This window comes from Papilio machaon, chromosome 1, assembly GCF_912999745.1.
Source record: "Papilio machaon chromosome 1, ilPapMach1.1, whole genome shotgun sequence".
Taxonomy (NCBI): domain Eukaryota; kingdom Metazoa; phylum Arthropoda; class Insecta; order Lepidoptera; family Papilionidae; genus Papilio; species Papilio machaon.
Genome location: NC_059986.1, coordinates 4,657,157 through 4,679,440, shown reverse-complemented (window position 1 = coordinate 4,679,440; position 22,284 = coordinate 4,657,157). Strand labels below are relative to the sequence as shown.

Here is a 22,284-nt window from a genome sequence, read left to right as displayed (position 1 = left end):
AAGTAACAACCTCTTTAATATTTTTTTTTGTTGTGATAAAACAAAAAACATATTCAAACTCCTACAGAATTTTTATTATCTCTATAAATCGTGAAGTTTTGTAATTGTTATCTGTAATGGTAGGGTCTAGACTTCGCATAACACATAACATTTTTACGTGTATAACAGCACGCACAATAAGCATTTATAACACTCGCATGCACAATAAGATGGCGGCTGTTGCGTCTCTGGTTCTTTGTGTTTTGTTTCGAATTCAATTCAAAGATGACACTTCTACGAAAGACTAGGCGGTATGGTCGAAAGACCTGCACCATGGGCGGAAAAAAAAACGGTCAAGCACTGTCAAGATGACATTGACATTGTTAGTTCCGACCGATTGCCACCGTGCAAAGACTCTTTGGTCTGGAAGCAAATCAAAAATACTATTATTCTTAAATTGTTGAAGCTCATCAGATTTTAAAGTGAACAATATGTTGCAGAAAAGAGCTTCATTGTTACTATTCCAACATTTTAATCGGAGCAGAATTCAAGCAATTGGTAGTCGTTGCATAACCAATACGACAGATGATATTTGCACCCATACAGGACAAGTATTTACTTTGTTGCACTTTTTTTTTATAAATGCTATCTTCAACTTGAATTGGCGCAACTTGCCTATATGCAAGTTGCATAGACCCAGATGAAATGAAAAAATTAATTTCCTATCGTTTAAGACCAATTTTATTAAAATTCGGCATTATTCGCCTTTGTAAAGTATTACCATAATAAATAATAACACTATATAAAATACTCATTTTCTACTATCAAAAACTTCAGTTATTATTTCTTAACATTCGGTCCTACTAACGGTGATTGCATCTGCTAAAGTATAAGTTACGGGCCATGCCAGTGAACAAGCCATACTCGTCATGGCTTGTTCACTGAAATGTTAATCTGTTAATTACTTTATAGAAGATTTTATGAATGATGGAGTATAATTTATGCTCCATTTTGTCTTTAATGTAAAGTACCTATGGCCCAACTCAAGTCCCCTTTTTAAAAAGAAATGATGAGAAAGGAGGGTTTATTTGGCAGGAGAGAAGAGTGCATAGGCAAAATGCTTTTCTGTACTTTTTCTCTCTTTTTAAAAGGTAGGTGATCTATTAAGCTATTGCAGATCTTCATAGGCAGCAGTCACTGTTACTTAGTGTTATTAGGTTGCTGCTGGCTTGTTTGCCAGCTTATGCTGTAAAGTAACAAAATATTGCAGTAACAAAATAACATGCTGGTATAACTAGATTATTATATTTACTTGAACCTTATATTTTCAGAAATGGGATGCTGATGATTACAGACTTGCTAGATTCATGAATGCTCCAAAACATGTTAATCAAAATTGGGCAGTTAAATTAATTGCAGAAGTGCCACCTAAAGAAGTAACTGAAAGAGTTGTTTGGTGTGATGGAGGAAGTGGGCCAGAGGGTCATCCAAGAGTCTACATTAACTTGGTAATTTTTTACTTATACCAAGCATAAATACCACTGCGCATGCCCACAAATACATAACCTTTTTGACAGGTTTTATGTTATTTAGAAATGCTGTACAAACATGTAAACTGTTTTTGTAGTATCACTTCTGGTTTTTATTTTTGTTGCAATCTTTTCTTTTTGAAGACTGGATTAATAATGTCCACAAATATTTTTAAAGCTATTTAAAGTGAATCAGTAAGCATTTTAAAGTGAATCAGTTATATGTGTTCAGCTCCGCCTGTATACTTACTAAACACTCCAGAAGTAGATCTTTCAGTGCCAACATTCCAACCGTGATTGGCATCACTGAAACATATCAGTAAACTCTCTCTATAGTTCCTTTTGTACAGAATGCCAAATTTCGGACAGTAATTTGAGTATCTCAGAATGTGTTTCAATCTGATACAATCATTGACACTTGGATTTTCTAAACTCCTTGATACTGTTACACGTGCGGGGTGTGCTGTAGAGAAAAACGCTGAGACAGTTAGAATAGTTTTATTTGCGACTTACAGGGTTTTGTAGTGTGTGTGTCTGAGCACTGTTACAGCATACACACTGAGTCACCAACACTTTGCACTACACCACTAGAACTGGGATTTTCACTTCCAACTCTTCTTTCTTCTTTGTCACTGATCACTTAAAGACTGGCGCGGTGCTTCTTTTTGTGACTGAGACATTGTTTGCCTTGAAGAGGCATTACAGTTTCACCGTTGGCTTGAGGCAGATGGCGTTTAGCCTAAATCTCGATGGCGCGGTGCGGATCTGACTAGCCTTATATAGCTCGACTATTATTTTCGTAATTCCTTTATTTTCTGTTGTCTTATTTACGTTTACGTCATTCTTTTGTCGTTTTTGTTTCAGTAAATTCCTTTTTTTGGCAATTCTCGATTATTCGAACCCCATTCTTTTTTTAACAAACTTTTTAAAGCATAGAATTTTCTATTTACGAACATATTTGAAAAAAAATTACGTACGTTTTACGTCTGTCATTTCCGCCGCGTCGCTACAATACGGCACTAACACTAAGCAATATCTGGCTTTGTTCCGGCCATCTTATATGCTATTGTTCAAGTTGGAGTAGTGAGGTATACCTGTCTATAGTAACTCCAATGGTGTTCATAGAGTGTAACATCATACTGCTTTCTTCTCTAGATTTATGAGCAACAGATCTCTTTAGACAATCCTTCTTAAGGTGACCCTGTTACTTACAGACAAAACATCTCACCTTCTATTCCGGTTTCTGTTGTTTCTTTCTTCCAATCTTGTTTACGGTTGCTGCCAGAGTTTCATAATTCAACAGTCTGTCATCAGCTCTCTCATGTGGGCACAACTGACTATTGAGGTTCTCTAGTCTCATCCTTCTTAGACATTGGCATCCAACTCGTTTTTAATAAAAAATATGATTCCGGCAGTGTATCTAATTTTCAGATTAATAGAAATTGTAGTAACTCCTGATTACCTTCTTCAGATTTCATTAGCTCCTGTCTCAAATTGTGTCAAAAATTCTTCAATTTTGATAAATGTGTCGCTATATCATCTTTCGGATCCATACTGAACCGGAAATATACATCGTACAGACGGTCAGCATTTACGCCTTCATATAGTCTATGTAATTCTTCCCACATCTCTTTTAACGTTGTGAATCTCATTCCTTATTCCATCATCGAAGTATTATAAGCAGCAATCCTCCTGCAGCTGGTCCATTTCCGCCTTCACAAGACGGCTTTTCCTGATTTGCTATCTTGCCTTCGACAACATCCAGTAGTTCACATTCTCGAAGAAGTGTTAAAATCCGGAATTTTCAGTGTACCCAGTTATTCTCCACAAGTTTGGATAACTACATTATTCCAGCAAATGAACTAGGCCCATAACCTTTTAAAGTGAATCAGTTATATGTGCAAGTGGTAACTGGAGAATTTAAAGAAATACATTGAAACTAACAAACAAAACTTTAACTTTATAGCACCTAGTGTGGCTATTTAAGATTGATTAGTTTGACAACTGACGCCTATGAAGTATCGAATTAATTTTGAATGAGGATTAATGTTGTACTAAATGGACAGTAGTGGTAGTGTTGGAACGTACGCATATAACGAACAACTATGAACTATCGAACATCGGTCCTGGAATAAAATTAATCGAACAAATAAATACTATAATTTAGCTGTTTTATTACTTTTTGAATTTATAACAGCTATTTGGCTATGTATCGCACAATTAACCAAAGAAATCATTTAATAATCTTTTTTGTTTGTCAACACTTAAATTTTTGATTTCATGTTTATTTTATTGTAGTTTCGAAGAATAAAGAAGGAATAGAAATAAACAGTTTTATTTATTCAAAAACGAAATTATCGATTGGAAGTTCTACGAGAACAAGCATCGAAAATCGAAAAGATTCATAATCGATTTTACTCAGCCATTTCTAGTGAATTGTCAAAATAATCGTCCTTAAATAGACATATTGTATAGAAAAATCAAATTCACAACACACGTAGTCATTACTCATAGCAACCTTAATTATTCTAATTTCTTCTTTTTTTTGTCTGAAGTCCCTGCCAGTACTCGACACATAACAAGCTGAACTAAAAATATGCAATTACAAGAGTAAAATAATTTCAAAAGTCTAAATATTTAGGTTTAACCCATTGACTGCCAGACATATTTTAGAGCGTCTTGCCCTGGGTGCCAAGGTTTTATTTTGAAGAATACATGAAATTTTACAAAATATATATATGTATAAGTTACTAATACAATATTGTAATAGCATTTATAGTAATTTTATTGAAAAAAAAACACTACGAGATAACTCGTAGCTGGCGTCACTGAATAAAATTCCTGTGCTGGCTGCCACTTACGAGTTATCTCGTAGTGCTCTTTTTTCAATAAAAATTGCAGTAAATGCCGTTACAATATTGCAGACAGAAGACAGGCGTGAAGTGGAAGTAATTCCGCATTTCGTCTGATGAGTGTGGTGCTGAAGGCCTAATTTTAGTCTTCCTACCCTTCACATTCTTTTCTTATTAGGAAAGTATGAGAAGGGGAAGTGGATTAGGCGGAAGAGGGGACGCATAGGAAGGTGAAACGTCCTCTTTCTGTGCGTCCCCTTCTCCGTTGATAAAAGGTAGGTAACGCATCTGCATTTGCGGATGTTCATGAGCAACGGTCGCGTCGCTATTTCGGCGAATTCAGGTGACTGTTTACTCGTTTGCCACCTTTTCATATATAAAAAAAAAATATGTATGTGGCTCGCTAAGATTCGACCGAAAGGGAAATCCAGAAAATTTTGTCAAAAAGAAACTGAATCAAGGAGACTCTAAGTGGCTCAGATCAGGATCCAGTATGGTCAACTAATAGAAAGATAAACTACAAACTGGGTGTGCTCGGCACAGTGAAGCAGTATTTCCTATCGGGCCATCGCCTTCAGCTGTATAAGGCGCAAGTTCGGCCCCACATGGCATACTGTTCGCATGTCTGGGCGGGAGCACCCCAGTACCACCTTCTTCCATTTGACCGCATACAACGGAGAGCGGTTCGAATCGGCAACGACCGAGTTCTTACTGATCGGCTCGACACTCTGGCGTCGCGGAGAGACGTTAGTTCCCTCTGCATTTTTTACCGCATCTACCACGGGGAGTTCTCAGAAGAATTGTTTGGAACAATTTCTGCCGCCGAGTTCTGTCATCGGACGACACGACAGACCGCCAAGTTCCATCCACACCATCTCGATGGCTGGCAATCCACAGCCGTGCGGTGTATGCGTACCACCGCGTTGTGGAATGGTCTGTCCTCGGCGGTATTTCTAAACCGCTACGAGTTTGGGTCCTTCAAGAAGCGACTTCACCATCTCAAAGGCCGGCAACGCATCTGCGATTGCTCTGGTATTGCAGATGTCCATGGGCGTCGATGAACACCTTGGTGTTCCCGCTGCTAGTTTGCCCCCTTCTCTTATAAAAAAAACTACATTACTTGGAAATGTTCCTGCACAATGCACACATGTTTCACAACCAAAGAAATCGTCGGAATAAAAGGATGACGATAATTCAATTTAGTTACTTTAGTTTAGTTTTAGAATCAGTTATTATGCATTTACTTGGTGACGACAGCAATGCAAGAGAAAGCAGGGTCTGTAATGCATTTCATTATTTAGGACATCTTCCACCCACAGAAAAAAAAAGGAATGCCTACAAAGTCATGTCGAATGTGCACTTTGTGTTGATCCTTGTTTTAGAGTTTACCATATTCAGCAACAATAATATTTTTTTTTAATTTTATTAATAAATTCATATATATGAATATAACTATTATAATCTAATCTTCTAAGTTATAATTTTTATACTAAAAACTGATAATTAATGTTTTTGCACTATCTAAATTTTTAATTCTTACATTATATATGTGTAAAATTTTATGTAAAAATCTAATAGTCTAATAGTAAATCTAGTTCTTGTTTATAACAAACATTGAAAATTAACTCGTTTTTTTTTACTCTGTATAAATTTTTCATTCACCTTTTTAAAATATTTTTAACTGAAATGGCCATTTGTAATTAATCTAAAATTACAGCACGCACTACGAGATATCTCGTAGCTGGCACTTTTGATACACACGCTTACTACGAGATATCTCGTACCTGGCAGCCAATGGGTTAATGTATCATCAATATTGGCATAATTACTTGTGATTATTGCTTTTATGGAACTTAAAATAAAAAGAATGACAAATTTTAAGAGTGAAATTTGGACATTTTAATATTCATGTTACTGGATTCATTAAAAAATTGTATCCAAACAAGTGTACAATCCATTGCAATCTATACAAAGCCCCTAGATCATTCATCCCTAGCTCAAACACCTTCTCTATACTAAAGTTTTATCACAAAAATTCTTTAAGAGAATACCCTTATTATTTTTAAAAAAACTGATCGATTTTTAACAGTGGAAACCCAATAATAATCTTATTTTACTTTTTAGGATAAACCTGGTGATCACTCATGTGGCTATTGTGGTCTACGATTTATAAAAAAAGAAAGTCATTAACCAAGTGGAAGAAAATATAAATTTTTTGTTAAAAATTTATTAGAAATATTTAAATGTAGGGTTTGAAATAATAGATTCATTAACTGATCAACATTTTATTAAATTCTCAAATGTATCAACATTTGTGTTATGTTTGTGTCTAAACAAAAGTTCTAGTTATAATAAATTAATCAAAACATATATTAGCTTTTAATTTTTACATTTTAAAAGTCTTAACTATCCATGTAAGCATTTTATTTAGAATTACCAAACCTAATTACAAAGGTGATATTTTAAGCAAATATTAAATTGAAAACATGGACAACTGCCTAATCTCAGACAAAGATATAGAGCATAATGAAAGAGACTAACAAGGAAAGCAAACACCGCCACCATAATATGAAATACTAGTGAGGAAAAGGATTTAATATTCTTTATTTATAAGTTAGCTCTCATTTGTTGAATTTGCATCCTTCAATTGTTGGCGTATATCAATATTGGATTGTAAAAGTTCTTTGAGCTTCTTATGTATATCATCATTCTTCTGCTCTAAAAAGTCCAGTGCTGAATTTAATTCGTCAAGTTTAGAATCCAAAAATTCATACTCTGAAATAAAATTGCTTTATGGATGATTATGTTTGTACAATTTGTAAAGATAATTCATGACAACATTTGAATGCTGGTTGGTGGCAACATATTACTGTTCTCTTTAGTAACTCAAATTGATATCTGCAGATCAGCTCACTTTTAGTGTGTGAAGCAGATCAGTGAACCGGCCTGCAGCTCAGCTCAATTTGTATTTCATTTAAACCTGCAGAGTTATGACTATGTTGAGTTGTAAGCTGCCAAGTTAGATGTTGAGGCACAACCCGGTTCAAGACTATGCTTGAACCCTTGAGTCCGTTCAGAGCTGATTTACAAAGATCTAGTTCTATCAAAATTGTAAGAAGCATTCTCAAACCCTTCCGTCGCTCCTTGAACCCAACGCCACCATTTTTATTTTGCCTTAATCTTGCGAAATATGTCTCGACCGCCCGTTTCCACAACCTAATCCTAGCAAGGAATATTATTTAATACATAGGAACCTTTAAAAATCAAAAGTAATAATCACCTTCACGAATATTTTCATTACTTTCAAAGCTTGCATTTCCATCACTTCCAGTTTCGTTATTTTCAGGCTTGTTATCATCGTTTCCAGCCATTTTTACGCTGCAACAATTTGAATTTGATGAATTTAAAATTGATTTCGAATCCCAAATTTATTCACATATACTATTTAAGCAGTACCGTTATCAGTTTTATTGAGTTTTGGTGTAAATAATTTATTTATTGACTTGACGATATATTTCTACCTGTCACTTGTCAGTGCTGTACAGTGTGGCCAGACTAGATTTAAATCGGTCATTCTGCCAGCCCCACGTCTCAAATCTGCTATTGGTTTTTGTTAGTAATTCTGAAATTCTGCTAATCGTTTAGGCCGTTATTTGTAAAAAAATCAATTTAAGACTTAGTTTATTTATTGTTTGGTTACGTTTATATATTATCCTTCTTTGTCAAATTAATTATAGTCTTCAAAAGACATGTTGCTGCACCTGTACATACCTGTACTACGAAGTAGTTACATACTTTTTGCACCTGTAGTTCTACTTGCAGTGTAGGACAATAAGTTAAATAAGATGTATGTTTTCGAACATTTATTACTTTACAGTATACATTTTGTGCTGTAAATCTAAGTTTTAGTATTTTTGAGTGGTACTGTTTTTATTTGATTAAAAAAAATATATTAAGTATATATATATAGTATTATATAGCATTTGATCGCCTACCGTATGACAAAAATGGATATTATATTTCTTAACAAGTACCTATTAGACCCTTCGTACACAAGTCAACGTAAATCATCGAAACTAATATTGCGAGAGAATATGAGAATCGTGTTGCGCGTGCTCGCTCCGTACACGCAACGTTGAATCGTCAGTGCGAGTCATATATTCGGTCAGTATACTGGTATAGCGACTACGTGTAAACTGTATAGATTTGCTCCACCAACTTGAAAATTGCAGCAAATTTTCTTAAAACGACCTTGAGAAACAGTTTGCGCGCGACTGGCGATGACAGAAATGTCGGCGAAGTTAGCTGTGTTTGAACCTCCATGAATTCTACTAAATCACACTGTGACCGCCTGTAGTGCAGCTGTGCTGCCAACAACTTTGAGCATTATTATCGCTATTTTTCATAGCTTATTGTAGAGCGAGAATATCTGCTTAACAGTGGCAGATCCCGTAACAACTATATTTGTTGGGTGCACGAATGAACTGAATCGACCCGTGAAATACCACGACCTTAGGAAGACAGACGTGAAGTAATTCCGCTTTTCGTCTGATCAGTGTACGTGCCGGAGGCCTAATTCTAGTCCACGTTCTCTTTCCACCCTTTTCTCATAAGGAAATTATGGGAAAGGGAAGTAGATTTGCGGAGGAGGGGACATAAACGTAGGGGAAATACTCTCTTTCTGTGCGTCCTCCCCTTTTCTCTCAACGCATCTGCAATTGCAGACGTCATTGGGCATCGGTCGCTTTGTTATTTTGACAAATTAATGCAAGCGGCTACATTAATTTCTTTTAAAACCTTACATTATAATAAACATCTGAACCGAGTAGCCTAATTGGTGAAAAACCGCCTATATTGGTAACACTGTGCTGCTGCGCTGAGGTACTGAGCATCACGAGACTCGACTAACCTCTATTCATGACAGGTTAAAACCATGGTATTTTGTGCCTTTTTGAATTTAACCATTTTGACCCTGATGGTAGCGGTTGGTATCGTGTGAGGATTTGAACTTATAATAGAGATTGAATTAACTGTCAGCAACTTCATCCAGAAAAACACTTCTCACACCATTTATTTATGGGCTGGTAAGAGCAGGTAAAAGAGGCGCAGTTAACAGTTATTGCGATTTGTTTTGTCGAATAATAGGAGAAACCATACAGATGGTCCGTCCATTTTACGGATTGATACACAAAATTCATTTTTAATTATTTTTGCCAAACATTAAATTTGAATTTGTGAAAGTTAATTTATTTTAAACTTTACTTTGACTGTGTATTTTGATGTATTATTAACACAATTTCGGCCCTTCCAAGACAATAATGGCCGACCACTTGGGTACATACTCTTTGACTATACCTATTTTCATGACCTCACATTTGATCGCACATTTTGACTTTGACATTTTGTTTTTGTAATTAATTATTATCTGTGAAAGAATCTATTACGTGGTGAAAACCAATATTTAGATTTATAATATCTGTTCATATCTTTATAGTATAAATTTACATTTTACTGTTTAAGTTGTTACGGCCCATCAAGTAAAATTATTTAGTTATTTCTATATAAAACGGTGATTCACTTATATTTGGCATAATTTTAAAATGTGAGATCGATTTCTAACTTAGTGAGAGTAATAAAGTGATTTTATATTTGATTCTAGTAGAACTATTATAAATGATTTATTATAAATTTTTATAACAATGATATTGCGACCATGTAATTTGTTTGGACATCATTGCATATTGGATTTCTAGTCTGGTGGTCGATATTTTGAACTGTGACTCACTTTGTACATGTTATTAAGAAGTTAAGTTAGATCTTTTTTCCTTTGTTTTGTAAAAATAACATCTCTACATTTCAGCAAAATGACATCGGGGCCGTACAATTACTCATACATTTTTAAATATATCATTATTGGTGATATGGGAGTTGGAAAATCGTGTTTATTACATCAATTCACAGAAAAAAAGTGTAAGTGTAGATAGTGGCTTAATTAAAAATATACGAAAGTCTCACTTTTTTTAAATCAACAGAAGTAATCACAAATAACAAGGTGCTTTGTAATACCTTAATTAGTCATAAATGACTAAAAGTAAACATTTTGGCACACACTAAGCAATTTTTTGTACTACATGAACTATGTCATTATTCTTTATTCCAATTAGGACTCATATAAAATAGTTTGCACATTAATATAAAATATGCATGCTCTCGGTCACTGAGTTTATAGTTGATAACTATGGTTTGTTGTTTATATGACATGGCAATTTATGATTTGTTTATTCACAGTTATGGCAGACTGTCCCCATACTATTGGTGTGGAATTTGGCACTAGAATAATTGAAGTTGCTGGTCAAAAAATTAAGCTTCAAATTTGGGACACGGCGGGTCAGGAAAGGTTCAGAGCGGTGACCCGTTCTTACTATAGAGGTGCTGCTGGTGCACTTATGGTTTATGACATTACGAGAAGGTAAAATATATTAATTTTAATTTAATGTTTAACATGAATTATATTTTCCACATGATATTAAAATAAAGGTTAAATTATAAAAGGCGCAAAGTGAAAACATAACATTTATTAATCTTTTTTTTGTTTATTAGGTCTACATACAACCATTTGAGTAGTTGGCTCACAGACACACGTAACTTGACAAATCCAAGCACTGTGATATTCTTAATTGGAAATAAGTCTGATCTAGATGGTCAGAGAGATGTTACATATGAAGAAGCCAAACAGTTTGCAGATGAAAATGGTCTTATGTTTGTAGAAGCCAGTGCTAAAACGTAAGTATTTGTAATTTACCTTTTTTGTTTTATATTTATGTTTTAAAGCGTTAAGTTGGTAGTTGATTAATAATACAAAAAATGTTACAAAGTAGTGAAATTCTATATCTTAAACAAATTTATTTTTTTCTTTGTCTTAAATAATGTAAAATAAGAAAATCAATTTTGAGTAATTTATACAGTTCTATGATTAAATGTTATTTTTTGGCTGACTGCCAAATTATAGGATAAGGTTAACATGGCCTATGATTGATTGACATGGATACTAAACCCACCAAATTAATGTCAAAAACATGCAGTTGTTCCCTTCCCATCCTTTCCTTATAAGAGAAGGGAAGGGAAGGCTCAAAATTAGGACTTCGGCACAACACTCATCAGACGAAACGCGGAATTGTTTCCACTTCAAGCAAATCTTGTGTGGTTGTGGTATTTCACCGGGCAAACTGGCCAATTCGTGCAACAGATGTTGTTGCTGGAGTCTACCACTGTTAAACTGCATTTAATGTCATATCTTGTACATTATTTTAACAATCAAACAACAAATGAGGTCGTCTGCTTCCTTGATTGTACTTTCGCAACATTTACGTACGGCTTTCAAATTGCAGAGGTCAAAACGTAGAAGAAGCATTTCTGGAGACGGCAAAGAAAATTTATCAGAGCATTCAGGATGGGCGCCTGGATCTGAACGCGGCGGAGTCCGGCGTGCAGCACAAGCCCGCCGCGCCCGGCCGCCCGCTCGCCGCGCCGCCCGCGCACCGCGACAACTGCGCCTGCTAACCTCACCTCACTTCACGCCACCTCACACCACCTCACGCCACCTCACACCACCTCACACCACCTCACACCACCTCACACTACCACACACCATTACATATTATAATGCTCTATCTATTTTCCATCACTTTATTTTTGACATGTTATTTATATGTATAATTTTTTCTAAAATTGGTAATATTTTATTTAAAAAACTTCAGCATCTAAATTTTCTAACCTAATTTTACTCTTTCTGTATTTATACATTCCACTTAAATATAACAATTAATTGTAATTTTTTTTATAAAAAACGCGTGAATTTGTCAATACTCATGGATTAAACTCACAGGAAATAGCTAAACGATCACCTCTTAACAACGATGGATCTTTTTCTATTAACTGTTGTCTCTGACCGTATAGAAATAAATATTTCATTTTGCAAAATCTATAAAAATTCGCGAAACAAAAACTTTGTTATTGTAATAAGGTGGCCGTTTCCGCGACTGGTTAGTGAGCAGGGGCGAGCAGTTTGCCGCAGCGATGTGACTTAAATTTAGTAAGCCTAGGTAATACTGCATACATTAGCTATTTTCCATTAAAAGTCCTGTCAAAATCGGTCCGTTTTGGATAACCAGAATAAACGTGGACTTGAAAATTAATTTTTCTTTTTTTTTAAATAGTTTTTTACGACCTAGTCTTCCTTCGAGCGCGCACAATAATAGAGGATCTTGTAAATGGCAAGGCTTTCCATGATTCTAGTCTTACAGCCTTCTAATTCTACATACCCACACATATACCTGCTTCCAATCCAAACCTTTAACAATAGACAAACTGCACTTCGAGCAAAACCCAAAACATCCAAAATATTTCTTGTAAGATACTTTTTCCCGCATAACCCTTTAAAAATCACTTAATGTCATCTTACAAATTTTCACAAAATAAATATGAAAAATGAAATGGTTGCCAATTGCCATGTATCAAATGTAGCGTTCCTCCGTTTATATTATTTCGGATTGGATCGAAACGAAGGATATGTCTGAAAACAAACTTATTCGGACTTACGTTGCTAGTTAAGTTTTTCTGAAATGTTTTATTCGCTGGGTGTATTTTTTTAATGTTCAATGTTAGGTGTATGTATATTTTTGTAAATTGTTAGGTTTCATGTGAGTTTAGTGCGGACGTATTGACTATTGGTAAAAGTATAAACTCCTGAACTTAATATTAATACAATTTATTAAAATCATGCTTCTAATTATATTATTGTGTGTGTAATATCACGAATATCTTTATTCTATAAAAGTGGTTAAGCAAATAACACCTGCTTTTTTATGTTGGTACTTTCAAATATTTCTTAATTTGAAAGAAGTTAAGGTTAACAAAGAAACAGGTATTTTAAGATTTTAGATAATACGATATAGGATTAACGTGCTCCTTCTCAATGTACTGTTACAATCGTTGTATTAATACATTTAATTAAAAGGTTCGAACACATTTATATTTTGTTCTATTATAATTAGATATCTTATGTTATAATGCCGCAGATACATATCAGAACTTTTTTGATATGAAGTATTAAAGTATCGTTTGCGTGAATCACGGCTTGAAATTGGTAAATCTGGCTTTTCTCTCGTAGAACTAAAAGCGGGGAGCGTAAAAGTATTTTTATAGTAACATTGAGCAGTTTCTAAATCAATCTTATATTGGGTCGGGAAAGTAATCGTAGTTTTTAAACAGTTAAGATATACATTAATAAAATTAGCGTTAGAATGAAGCTGCATCGTGTATTGTAAAACTTATTTCGTAGAAAAGTTTTGATGTAAACTAATTGAATACCAAAGTCGTTCGTCATGTTCGATAATTTCACTAGTTAAGTATCGGGGTTCGGTTTCTGTGTCGGCTGTACATTAGTTAAAATGCATATACATATTATAATATTAAATATAATTATTTGTCTGATGCTAACTTATTCATTTTGATTTGAAATTATTTATTAATCGTATATTAGCGTTATATGAGAAAAATATATAAATAAATAATGACCTATCGTTATTTTGAATTTATTTTAAGTATTAGATTTGGGCCCTTCGTACACAAGGCAACGTAAATCATCGAAACTAATATTGTATGATTGTATGGCGAGAATCGTGTTGTGCTCGCTCCGTACAAGCAATGTTGAATCGTCAGTGCGAGTTATCTATTCAGTCACAGTACAAATATAACGACTAAATGCCAACTGGATAGATTTGCTCCGTCATCTTGAAAATTGCAACGATTCTTTCACACAGCGACAGATAAAAATGTCGGCAACGCATATTTTGTGTAAAACGCTAAGCAACTAAAATCGCCGGGTTTCGAAGATTTATGCCGCCTTGTGTAAAGGGCCTTAGACCCTGTAACTATTTATAAACTTGACCCTATCAACAAAACTAAAGCAGCCTGTTGTCATGTCATTGTGTGTCAAATTTCGATGTCACATGACTCGGGCGATATCTGCAGATAAACAAAGTGGAGTAAGTTGGGTGAGGTATCCTACATTCCTATTGAACGCCTACATCATGTAAAGGACATGCTTTCGAACAAAAAAAAAACACGAAAATAACTACATAAGTATCATAACAGTACCTAATAAAACGATACATACCAATCAAAAACTTACCCTTTTTTTTGAAGTAAAATAAAAAAAATGTGTAAAACTGATCAGTATAAACAATGGGTATTTATAAATTCGATTTATTCTTAAATATTTTATGAACATAATAAAAAATAGTATACACAATACATTAAGTAGCGCCTGGTCTCGTCTTCGTACGGACATCACGGAGCAATTACAAATTCTGAAGTAAAAAAAAACCGAGAAGTGGAAATTTTAAGTAATTTTGATTGTAAATTATATTATTGTGATTCATGAATTAGATTCCTAGCGATATTAAAAGTGTCCTTTTCATCAAGGTTTGAATTCAAAATTTGTAGTGCGAAGAGTCGAGACATACATATAAAATTTTAGTTTTAAAATACCCTGAAATATCACTATCACATTAAGTAAACTGTAAATAAAAAATATGCTTATTTATAGATTAATCATAATAATGTCGAATGCCACCAAAACTGCCGTTGTAAAGCCCAAACCATTATCAGATTTTAACCAACATACATTTTAAGACAAAGTCAGGAAAACGTAATTAATTAGAAAATTAACTTACAATATTAACAAATTATTTTTTACATAAACTATTTCATATCGTGGTACTGAAAATATCAATCAATAAATTTGAAACATACGACTCGAATGTTACATATTATATTAAGGCCTTTTATACAATACCTAGTGTGGGGATTAATTAGTAAAGTTGTTTGGTTAACATACCCCAAGTAATGAGGACGGATGCGTTGTGAAGGTTGTGTAAAGTTTGGAGACGGTTACAATTTGGACTTGGCGTGTTGTTGCAGCAGCAGGTGGTGCATGTCTTGCAGCGACTGCTCGAGGGCGGCGCGGTAAGGGCCGCAGCCGGTGTCGGGGTTGCGGCGGAAGGCGGACGTGGCGAAGTTGACGTCGTCATCGCGCGGGTTGTAGCAGGTCGCGTACCCGTCCTCCACCAGCGGCCCGTAACACATGAACCCGTCACATTTGCACGCCACCTACCATCACAATCATATCATGGATCGATCTTTTCAAAAACAACTTTTTACAACACTTATGATTTTTGTAAGAAAATAGAAATGTCACACGTCATATTAAAAATATGGAAACCACAATATATCTGCAATTAATTGACAACAATTGCAAGTTTTCACTCGGCAATACTTATAAATATAGAAGGAATCTCAACATATTAACAGAATGGGAGTATCTGTAATATAGAAAATAAAAAACAGTCATATATATATGTCTTTACATATATCTTAGCAAGTCAGTCATGTGCGCGCTGCGCAGTGCTCTCCCCCTGTATCTAGCTACACCTAACATTGTATTCTGCGCAGCGATTCCGCGAACTTAAGCGGATCTCGACAATGTAACATTCGATTATCCTTAATAGAATGGACAAAATGTATAGGAAAAATACGTGACATATAGAAACTTCCACAGATTTTTGACTTTCCGCTTATCGAATGTTAGTTTGTCTAGTCTCCAGGAATTGCCAAGATATCTGAAAATATTAATGATGTATTTGCGTTGCTGATAACGAAAACCAATGTTTAAAAATTTTCTCTGTCTGTCTGTTCGCAAATCTGCGTTGGTTCCAGGTTATATCCGGATCGGCTAGACCGATTATGACTGGATGGTAGTCGCCGCGGGAATATTTTGGCTACGCCTTTTCTAAAATTCTCGCTGACGAAATGAAGGACGACCGTTATTAGTATACAATAAAATGCAATGACAATGTTTTCTGATAAATAGCGACATAGCAATTGTTATCGAATTTTAAGATAACTAAGCACCTGGCTAGTTGATATCCTCATGTGAGCGCTGCGGCGATAACCTTCGTCCGAGTACAGCTTCGGGATCTCGATACCATTTTCAAGAGCTGTCAATTTCAGTCCAAGGAGATGCCTATCAACGCCCAATCCTTGCAGAGCCTGTGAACATATACGCGGCATTAGAATATTGCGATTCCGGCAGCTAGACAATGTATTTAAGGTATATGATACCTGCACGGTGTAGTTCTTGTGCGCGTCGATAGCCTGGCGCAAGGCGAGCAGCTTGAGATGTGGCGCGAGGCCGGTGTCGAGCATAGCGCGTGCGAACTCCACAGACTCCGGCGAGCACGAGCGGATTGTCTCCGTGCGCCCGCCCACGTACATGCGCGTCGCCGCCGACTCGTAGTGCGCGCCCGGCGTCGCGTGCAGCCTACACGTTTGCACTATGTACGTTACACACGTGTGTACACGTTTGTACTATGTACGTTACACACGTGTGTACACGTTTGCACTATGTACGTTACACACGTGTGTACACGTTTCCACTATGTACGTTACACACGTGTGTACACATAGTACATGAGAAATTAAAACAAACCTATTAAAAATAGACATGTTCGTGTCATCGATTTAAATCATAAAACATTGCAAACAAATCCATAAATATCGTCTTCTAATGCCGTGTGTGAATATTATTATTTCTATTCAATGAATTCGACTATACATCCTGATAATATTGCAGTTGTCCATTATGTTTTACAAAAAATAGTCGTACAAAAATATATTCAGAGATCATTACAACACAATTTTGAGGCGCAAAAATAATAATTTAATTCAACTAAATTTAATAAGCTATTAATGTTACTAATATTATATATATTACAGAATATATAGTTGCCACTAACTACCACCCGAAGTCTATTTTTTTTACGTCTTTATTTTCATTATATTCACTATTGTAAATTATATTTTACAAAATCGAATAGCATAATAATTTTGTATATACGTAATATTTAACTTACCTGTAAAACGCATATTGCATAGCCATCTGTAGATAGCTGTCGGGGCTAAGTTTTTGTGACTTGATAAAGTTCTTTCCGTATTTATCAAACGTGAAGCAATTCAACTCAAGATCAGCTGCTAGTCTGAAAAGAGTACGAATTAAAATACTCTGTCAACTTGTACAAAAAAAATATCCTATCTATATGGCAATATGTGTACAAATATGGAATTGTAAATGAAATAACTTCAAGCCAAAACATACTTGTCTACATTAGTCTTAGCAGTGCTGATCATGTCGACGACATCCGCGCTCACGTTAAAGTTCAATTTTACAGGGTCCTTGGGGCTCGACGATGATTCAGTACTTGAGCTACCTTTATCTCTGAAAAACAGGAAAAGTTTACTATTTTGAAGTGTATACAAACATGAAAATGATTGAGGTCACTTATAACACCGAAATTCTGTAAAATATCATATTTTTAAAAGTTTTCTATGTATCTTAGGGAATGTATTAACAATACCATCATACCTCCCTCCCCTAATCTCAACCTACGTGGGGTCATATCATGTCACCAATCACACAATGCATCCATCTCTTCTTGAGCGTACCACCAAGATATTCAATTCTTCCTACCTCCTAATACGCCATACCACGTCAATCTTTTTGTTTCTTAATTTATCTATCACTATTGTCATTTATGTGCTATACTTCTAAACTTCCCTGATGTACTTATACGTGTATAGTCACATGTTAACACGTTCAGAGTCGCAAAGTCGTCTAGCAAGTTTACCTAAGTTTCCTTCCAGTGCCAGTGAATTCAAACAAGTTCAGCTAAATTTAAACGGCATACGAGAAGACATCGTAAAAATTGTAGTGACATTGAACGTATTAATCTTATTTTTTACATCACGGTCAATATCGTCGTCGCTGTGTATTAATGAGAGTTACCGAAACTTGGGGTTGGAGGCAATGGAGATAACACCTCATAAAACACTAGAATAAACTTACATATAGTTAATAATAAAGTCGGTGAGAACAGCTATGGGCTGTCCCTCGGCCGGAGAGTGCTCGTATGTCAAGCCTGTAACTCCGTCAGCGCCCACTATGAACTGAAAATATTAACCAATTAAATAATGAAATTGTGTAATAATCAAAAATAATAAAACCATTTATGTATAGCTTGCAAATATGAAAATCCATATTTTTTGTTGTCAAGCATGTATAACTATTAGCTATTTCTACTTTAATATAGTATATACCCATCGGATGGTTTTTAGTAGAGCGTCGGTGGCTCGGGGGTTAAGCACTTGAGTTGCAATCTGCAGGTCCTGGGTTCGAATCCCGCCAAGTATCAATGTGTTTTTCGATTTACGTGAAGTCAACCAACCCGCACTGGGCCAGCGTGGTTGACTATGGTGTAGTCACCCTTAACTTGGGAAGGCTCCGAGCACCTCGGTGGGGACGTATAGTGAACTGATGATGATTGTTTTTAGTAACTTAAAAGGCTGCATAATTAAACATTCGAAAATGTAGGATCTGTGTATAGTAATGGTGAGTGAGTAGAGTGTGAGTGGTACCTGTACAGTCTTGTCGAACCAGCGGTTGGCAGCGTTGGCTGCGCTGCCGCCGCCGTGTATGGTTTGCGCGGCGGCCAGCGTCTGGCGCGCGTCCTTGTCCGCGGCGCTCCACACTCCGCACGCCGCGTCCAGACACAGCACCGCCAAGCTGCGCTCCACGTCGCCCAGCGAATCTCTGTTCACCTTGTCTGATCCCATCGATCACTTTTAAATATGTCTATTGAATCTTTATTGTTCTATAGATTCAATAGACGAACTCAGACCGTGTGTTAAGAATAAAACCAGTCAAAGGTATCCGATCGAATATCGTACAGCAAATGGTCACTATAAGAGCTAATTTCGCATATATTACTATGAAAAATTGACAAGACGCTCATAATTTCATTATGAGTGTCAAATAGATATTTTACCAAAGTAATAAAAGGTAGGAAAAAAACTTCGTCGACTGTTCCTAATGTACCTTTGCTCAAAGCCTGATACGCTTTAGCCCAATTATCACGATTGTCCGATGTCAGGACGCCGATAGCTTCAGTAGCCGGACTCTTAGAAAGTTCTATCACTTTCTTCAAAGCTTGCACGATTTGATCTTCGCTTAGTTTTTTATTATCGTTACCCCAAAGGTCAACATGGAAAATCTGTAAGGATTCAACAAGTAATAATGTGTAAAGAATGTAGGTAATAGATTTTTTCATTATTAACAATTTATATAAATAAATATAATTTTTTGTATATTCGTCCCCAATGTATAATGAAACCACTGGTCGTATTGAGTTGAAACTTATAAAATGTAAAAAATAAAATCTTCGTTTTTAATTTAACTGTTTGCTTGCACTGTGCATTGTTTTATACTTTTGAGTTATTTTGTATTTGGCATTGCATGTTGAGTTCAGCTAAAATATGATAACCTCCTTCTTTTTGAAGTCAGCTAAAAATCGTCAGATATACCACAACATAAGCAATCCCTTTGATCACATTTTTTCTTAATTTTTTTATACCTTTCATATCTTTTCTTCACCTCTTTAAGTTATAAATCCAAAATAAATCAATGTTTATTGATATTATGTTGGTCATACTTACATGATTGTTATGAATAACCGTAACATATTTAGTATCATTAAAAGACAATTTATCCCTCTTTTCACCAGGGATCCTGCATGTTCCAAAGATTTTCTTGTATTGGGACATATCAAGTGGACTTTTTCCCATCATTTCTACTGGGATTTTGTCTCTAATATAAGAAATAAAATTTTTAACAAAAAATAAACAATATAAAATAATAAACATAACAAAACAAAAAATAATAAGTAAATAGAGAAGTTATTATCCATTATAATTGCTTACCCATCTATCAATGCTTTATACTCCAATGCAGCCAACAATGTTTTGGCGGCATAATGCAGCTGTTCATCTTGATTGTTGAATTTCCTAAATGGAAACACTAAGCCCGGGCTTGAATACACAACAACTGGGTCTCTGTATTCTAAATAAGCAGTGTTTAGCCACCATTCTTCAAGCCAATTTACATGTTTTTCTGCCCTCTTCTTGAGAAGACTCTAAACATTAACCAATATAATTTTTAGACATAATTTAGTTCATAATATCATTAATTAATTAATAAAAGTTACACTACTAAGTACACACCTGTAACTTAATGCCAACACCTCCCTGAGACCCAAATTCCTTTACCAATTTGGTTGTATTAGCAAATTCTTCATCACTGAGGAATGGTTTAACAGTTTTAAGGTACTTGTTAAGTGTGTCATTAAGCTTTGGAACTGGCAGTCTTGGTAAGTTCTGAACATTTAGATTTGCTTTAGTTGATGCATTGTTGCTGATCAATTGTAAAGAGCTTGCATAGGGCTCTAGAGTGAGACCCCTGTATCCAAACTGTAAAAGTAAAAGTTTTAGTGTTGCTTTGTAACAAATAATTTTATATTGTATTAGAGAAAGCTTTTGTTTTCATTGTACTTACTAATTTAATGCTGCGAATCATATTTGCTTCCTGAAAGAGAGAGAAACATAATTAAATAAATAAAATCTTTTCAAACCACCTGTAATTTTTCTTAACTGTATAAGCAAGAATTTTGGAATATCCTAAGATTTATCAACTATAGTTATGGTGGTTCTAAAATGTATGTGATCTTGGTTTATTTCAAACATTTACTGCCATTTACTTGATATTTAAGTACTCCAAATAAACACATTTTTAAAGTAATTTATATTGTATTTTTAAACACAATATTTAAAAAGAAAAAGCATCTCTTTGACTGATTGTAAATTTACAAAAGTCAACATAACTTCTAGACCTTTTAGTTAAATCTTAATTTTTACTTGTAAATTGTAGGATTCACTAGTAGTATGAATCTTTACAGTAACATACAAATTTAACAGTTTTGTTCAATAAGGAAACAAACAGTATGAGGAATCTGAAAGTACAAGGAAAAATAGACTTATAAATATAATGATTAGAACAATGACGTTTATGTATTATATAATGTATATGTATATTTTTAATATTTTACAAATTAATAGTGAGCTACATAACAACATTGTGGTTAGACAGTTGTGTTAAAAATATAAAATGTATATTACTGTAAATACCTGAACTATAGTGTATCCTAGAGTTTATGATAAAAGTCCAAAAAGTAATGTAAAGTTAATAATATATAAAACTAATATTAATAACTTACGTTTGTGAAACTAATATTCATAAAGTAGGTATATACATAATGAATTCTATAAGATTATTGTTTAAATATATGACTGAACAGTAGTTTATAATTATATTTAATATTAGTATTGAAAATAAACACTCACTTCGAGATTTCGGTCGGACTTCTGCACTCTGCTATTGATAGACATCTATACACGATATACCGCCAACACTTTTACTATCTATAATATCATATGAATACAAAGGTTCAAGATACGAAAATGAAAGGTGCCAAGTAGGCAGTTATATATTTCGATGTGAGAGAAACGATTGCAACAACACACATACATACAAACTGCTTATCTAAAAACTTGTTATTTTGGCATTTAGCATTTATTTCATCGGGCATGTCAAGTTATATATATGGAATGAAAGAATTGATTTAAGGACAATTAAAACACATACCGGAACCTGATAACTTTCGTAATATTATGTCTTATCGAGAACACAACATACCCAATACACCTAAAGGAGTGGAATTAGTGAAAGAAATGACATGATAATGATAATGACATGATAACACATATATAATTTATCTTTATATGATTATTATACTTTATCGATATAATATGATGGTCAATATTTTGAATATATATTTTTTTTTCAATTGAACTTTGAACGTCTAATCTAAACTAAACAAAATATGTAAACAAAAATCGTCATAGTCACTCATAGTCGT

General features: G+C 34.6%; 4 protein-coding genes across 8 annotated transcripts; 2 read left to right on the top strand and 2 right to left on the bottom strand.

Moving 5' to 3' along the window:
* The first annotated feature begins 340 nt into the window (after window positions 1-340).
* On the top strand, window positions 341-6,582 carry LOC106710828 (NADH dehydrogenase [ubiquinone] iron-sulfur protein 6, mitochondrial). The gene is made up of 3 exons (XM_014503009.2): window positions 341-590; window positions 1,311-1,487; window positions 6,485-6,582. Exons 1-3 carry the CDS (start codon window positions 471-473, stop codon window positions 6,548-6,550), a joined length of 363 nt encoding a protein of 120 aa, XP_014358495.2. The 5' UTR covers window positions 341-470; the 3' UTR covers window positions 6,551-6,582.
* Window positions 6,583-6,653: 71 nt separating this feature from the next.
* On the bottom strand, window positions 6,654-7,908 carry LOC106710829 (bublin coiled-coil protein). The gene is made up of 3 exons (XM_014503010.2): window positions 7,817-7,908; window positions 7,641-7,738; window positions 6,654-7,135 (listed from the first exon to the last, which is right to left on the bottom strand). The coding sequence occupies exons 2-3, from the start codon at window positions 7,729-7,731 to the stop codon at window positions 6,975-6,977; spliced, it is 252 nt and encodes an 83-aa protein (XP_014358496.1). The 5' UTR covers window positions 7,732-7,738; window positions 7,817-7,908; the 3' UTR covers window positions 6,654-6,974.
* Window positions 7,909-9,796: 1,888 nt separating this feature from the next.
* LOC106710731 (ras-related protein Rab-14) lies at window positions 9,797-12,315 on the top strand. 3 transcript variants are annotated; one of them, XM_014502889.2, is made up of 5 exons: window positions 9,797-9,897; window positions 10,221-10,330; window positions 10,649-10,829; window positions 10,961-11,143; window positions 11,749-12,315. In XM_014502889.2, the coding sequence occupies exons 2-5, from the start codon at window positions 10,225-10,227 to the stop codon at window positions 11,918-11,920; spliced, it is 642 nt and encodes a 213-aa protein (XP_014358375.1). In that variant the 5' UTR covers window positions 9,797-9,897; window positions 10,221-10,224; the 3' UTR covers window positions 11,921-12,315. The 3 variants fall into 3 exon arrangements, with proteins under 3 accessions (XP_014358375.1, XP_014358374.1, XP_014358373.1); XM_014502888.2 differs by having other exon boundaries at window positions 9,797-9,929; XM_014502887.2 differs by having other exon boundaries at window positions 9,797-9,962.
* A 2,830-nt stretch (window positions 12,316-15,145) lies between these two features.
* On the bottom strand, window positions 15,146-22,035 carry LOC106710708 (carnitine O-acetyltransferase). 3 transcript variants are annotated; one of them, XM_045679666.1, is made up of 14 exons: window positions 22,011-22,035; window positions 21,710-21,787; window positions 20,865-20,894; window positions 20,534-20,779; window positions 20,234-20,445; window positions 19,970-20,120; window positions 19,353-19,527; window positions 18,893-19,080; window positions 18,324-18,424; window positions 17,577-17,696; window positions 17,335-17,457; window positions 16,544-16,742; window positions 16,334-16,471; window positions 15,148-15,532 (listed from the first exon to the last, which is right to left on the bottom strand). In XM_045679666.1, the coding sequence occupies exons 2-14, from the start codon at window positions 21,752-21,754 to the stop codon at window positions 15,314-15,316; spliced, it is 1,947 nt and encodes a 648-aa protein (XP_045535622.1). In that variant the 5' UTR covers window positions 21,755-21,787; window positions 22,011-22,035; the 3' UTR covers window positions 15,148-15,313. The 3 variants fall into 3 exon arrangements, with proteins under 3 accessions (XP_014358341.2, XP_045535622.1, XP_014358339.2); XM_014502855.2 differs by lacking the exons at window positions 21,710-21,787; window positions 22,011-22,035 and adding an exon at window positions 21,583-21,632 and having other exon boundaries at window positions 15,146-15,532; XM_014502853.2 differs by lacking the exon at window positions 22,011-22,035 and having other exon boundaries at window positions 21,710-21,941.
* Window positions 22,036-22,284: the final 249 nt, after the last annotated feature.

Excerpts from the sequence above, each read along its gene's own strand:
- LOC106710731 (XM_014502889.2), top strand. The coding sequence starts at position 10,225 with ATGACATCGGGGCCGTACAATTACTCATACATTTTTAAATATATCATT. Across the intron at positions 10,331-10,648 it reads TCAATTCACAGAAAAAAAGT|TTATGGCAGACTGTCCCCAT; the intron begins GTAAGTGTAGAT and ends GTTTATTCACAG. Across the intron at positions 11,144-11,748 it reads GTAGAAGCCAGTGCTAAAAC|AGGTCAAAACGTAGAAGAAG; the intron begins GTAAGTATTTGT and ends TTCAAATTGCAG.
- LOC106710828 (XM_014503009.2), top strand. The coding sequence starts at position 471 with ATGTTGCAGAAAAGAGCTTCATTGTTACTATTCCAACATTTTAATCGG. Across the intron at positions 591-1,310 it reads TTTGCACCCATACAGGACAA|AAATGGGATGCTGATGATTA; the intron begins GTATTTACTTTG and ends TTATATTTTCAG. Across the intron at positions 1,488-6,484 it reads CAAGAGTCTACATTAACTTG|GATAAACCTGGTGATCACTC; the intron begins GTAATTTTTTAC and ends TTTACTTTTTAG.
- LOC106710708 (XM_045679666.1), bottom strand. The coding sequence starts at position 21,754 with ATGTCTATCAATAGCAGAGTGCAGAAGTCCGACCGAAATCTCGAA. Across the intron at positions 16,743-17,334 it reads ATGCAATATGCGTTTTACAG|GCTGCACGCGACGCCGGGCG; the intron begins GTAAGTTAAATA and ends GCAAACGTGTAG. Across the intron at positions 16,472-16,543 it reads ACAAGAACTACACCGTGCAG|GCTCTGCAAGGATTGGGCGT; the intron begins GTATCATATACC and ends ATATGTTCACAG.
- LOC106710829 (XM_014503010.2), bottom strand. The coding sequence starts at position 7,731 with ATGGCTGGAAACGATGATAACAAGCCTGAAAATAACGAAACTGGAAGT. Across the intron at positions 7,136-7,640 it reads TAATGAAAATATTCGTGAAG|AGTATGAATTTTTGGATTCT; the intron begins GTGATTATTACT and ends ATTTTATTTCAG.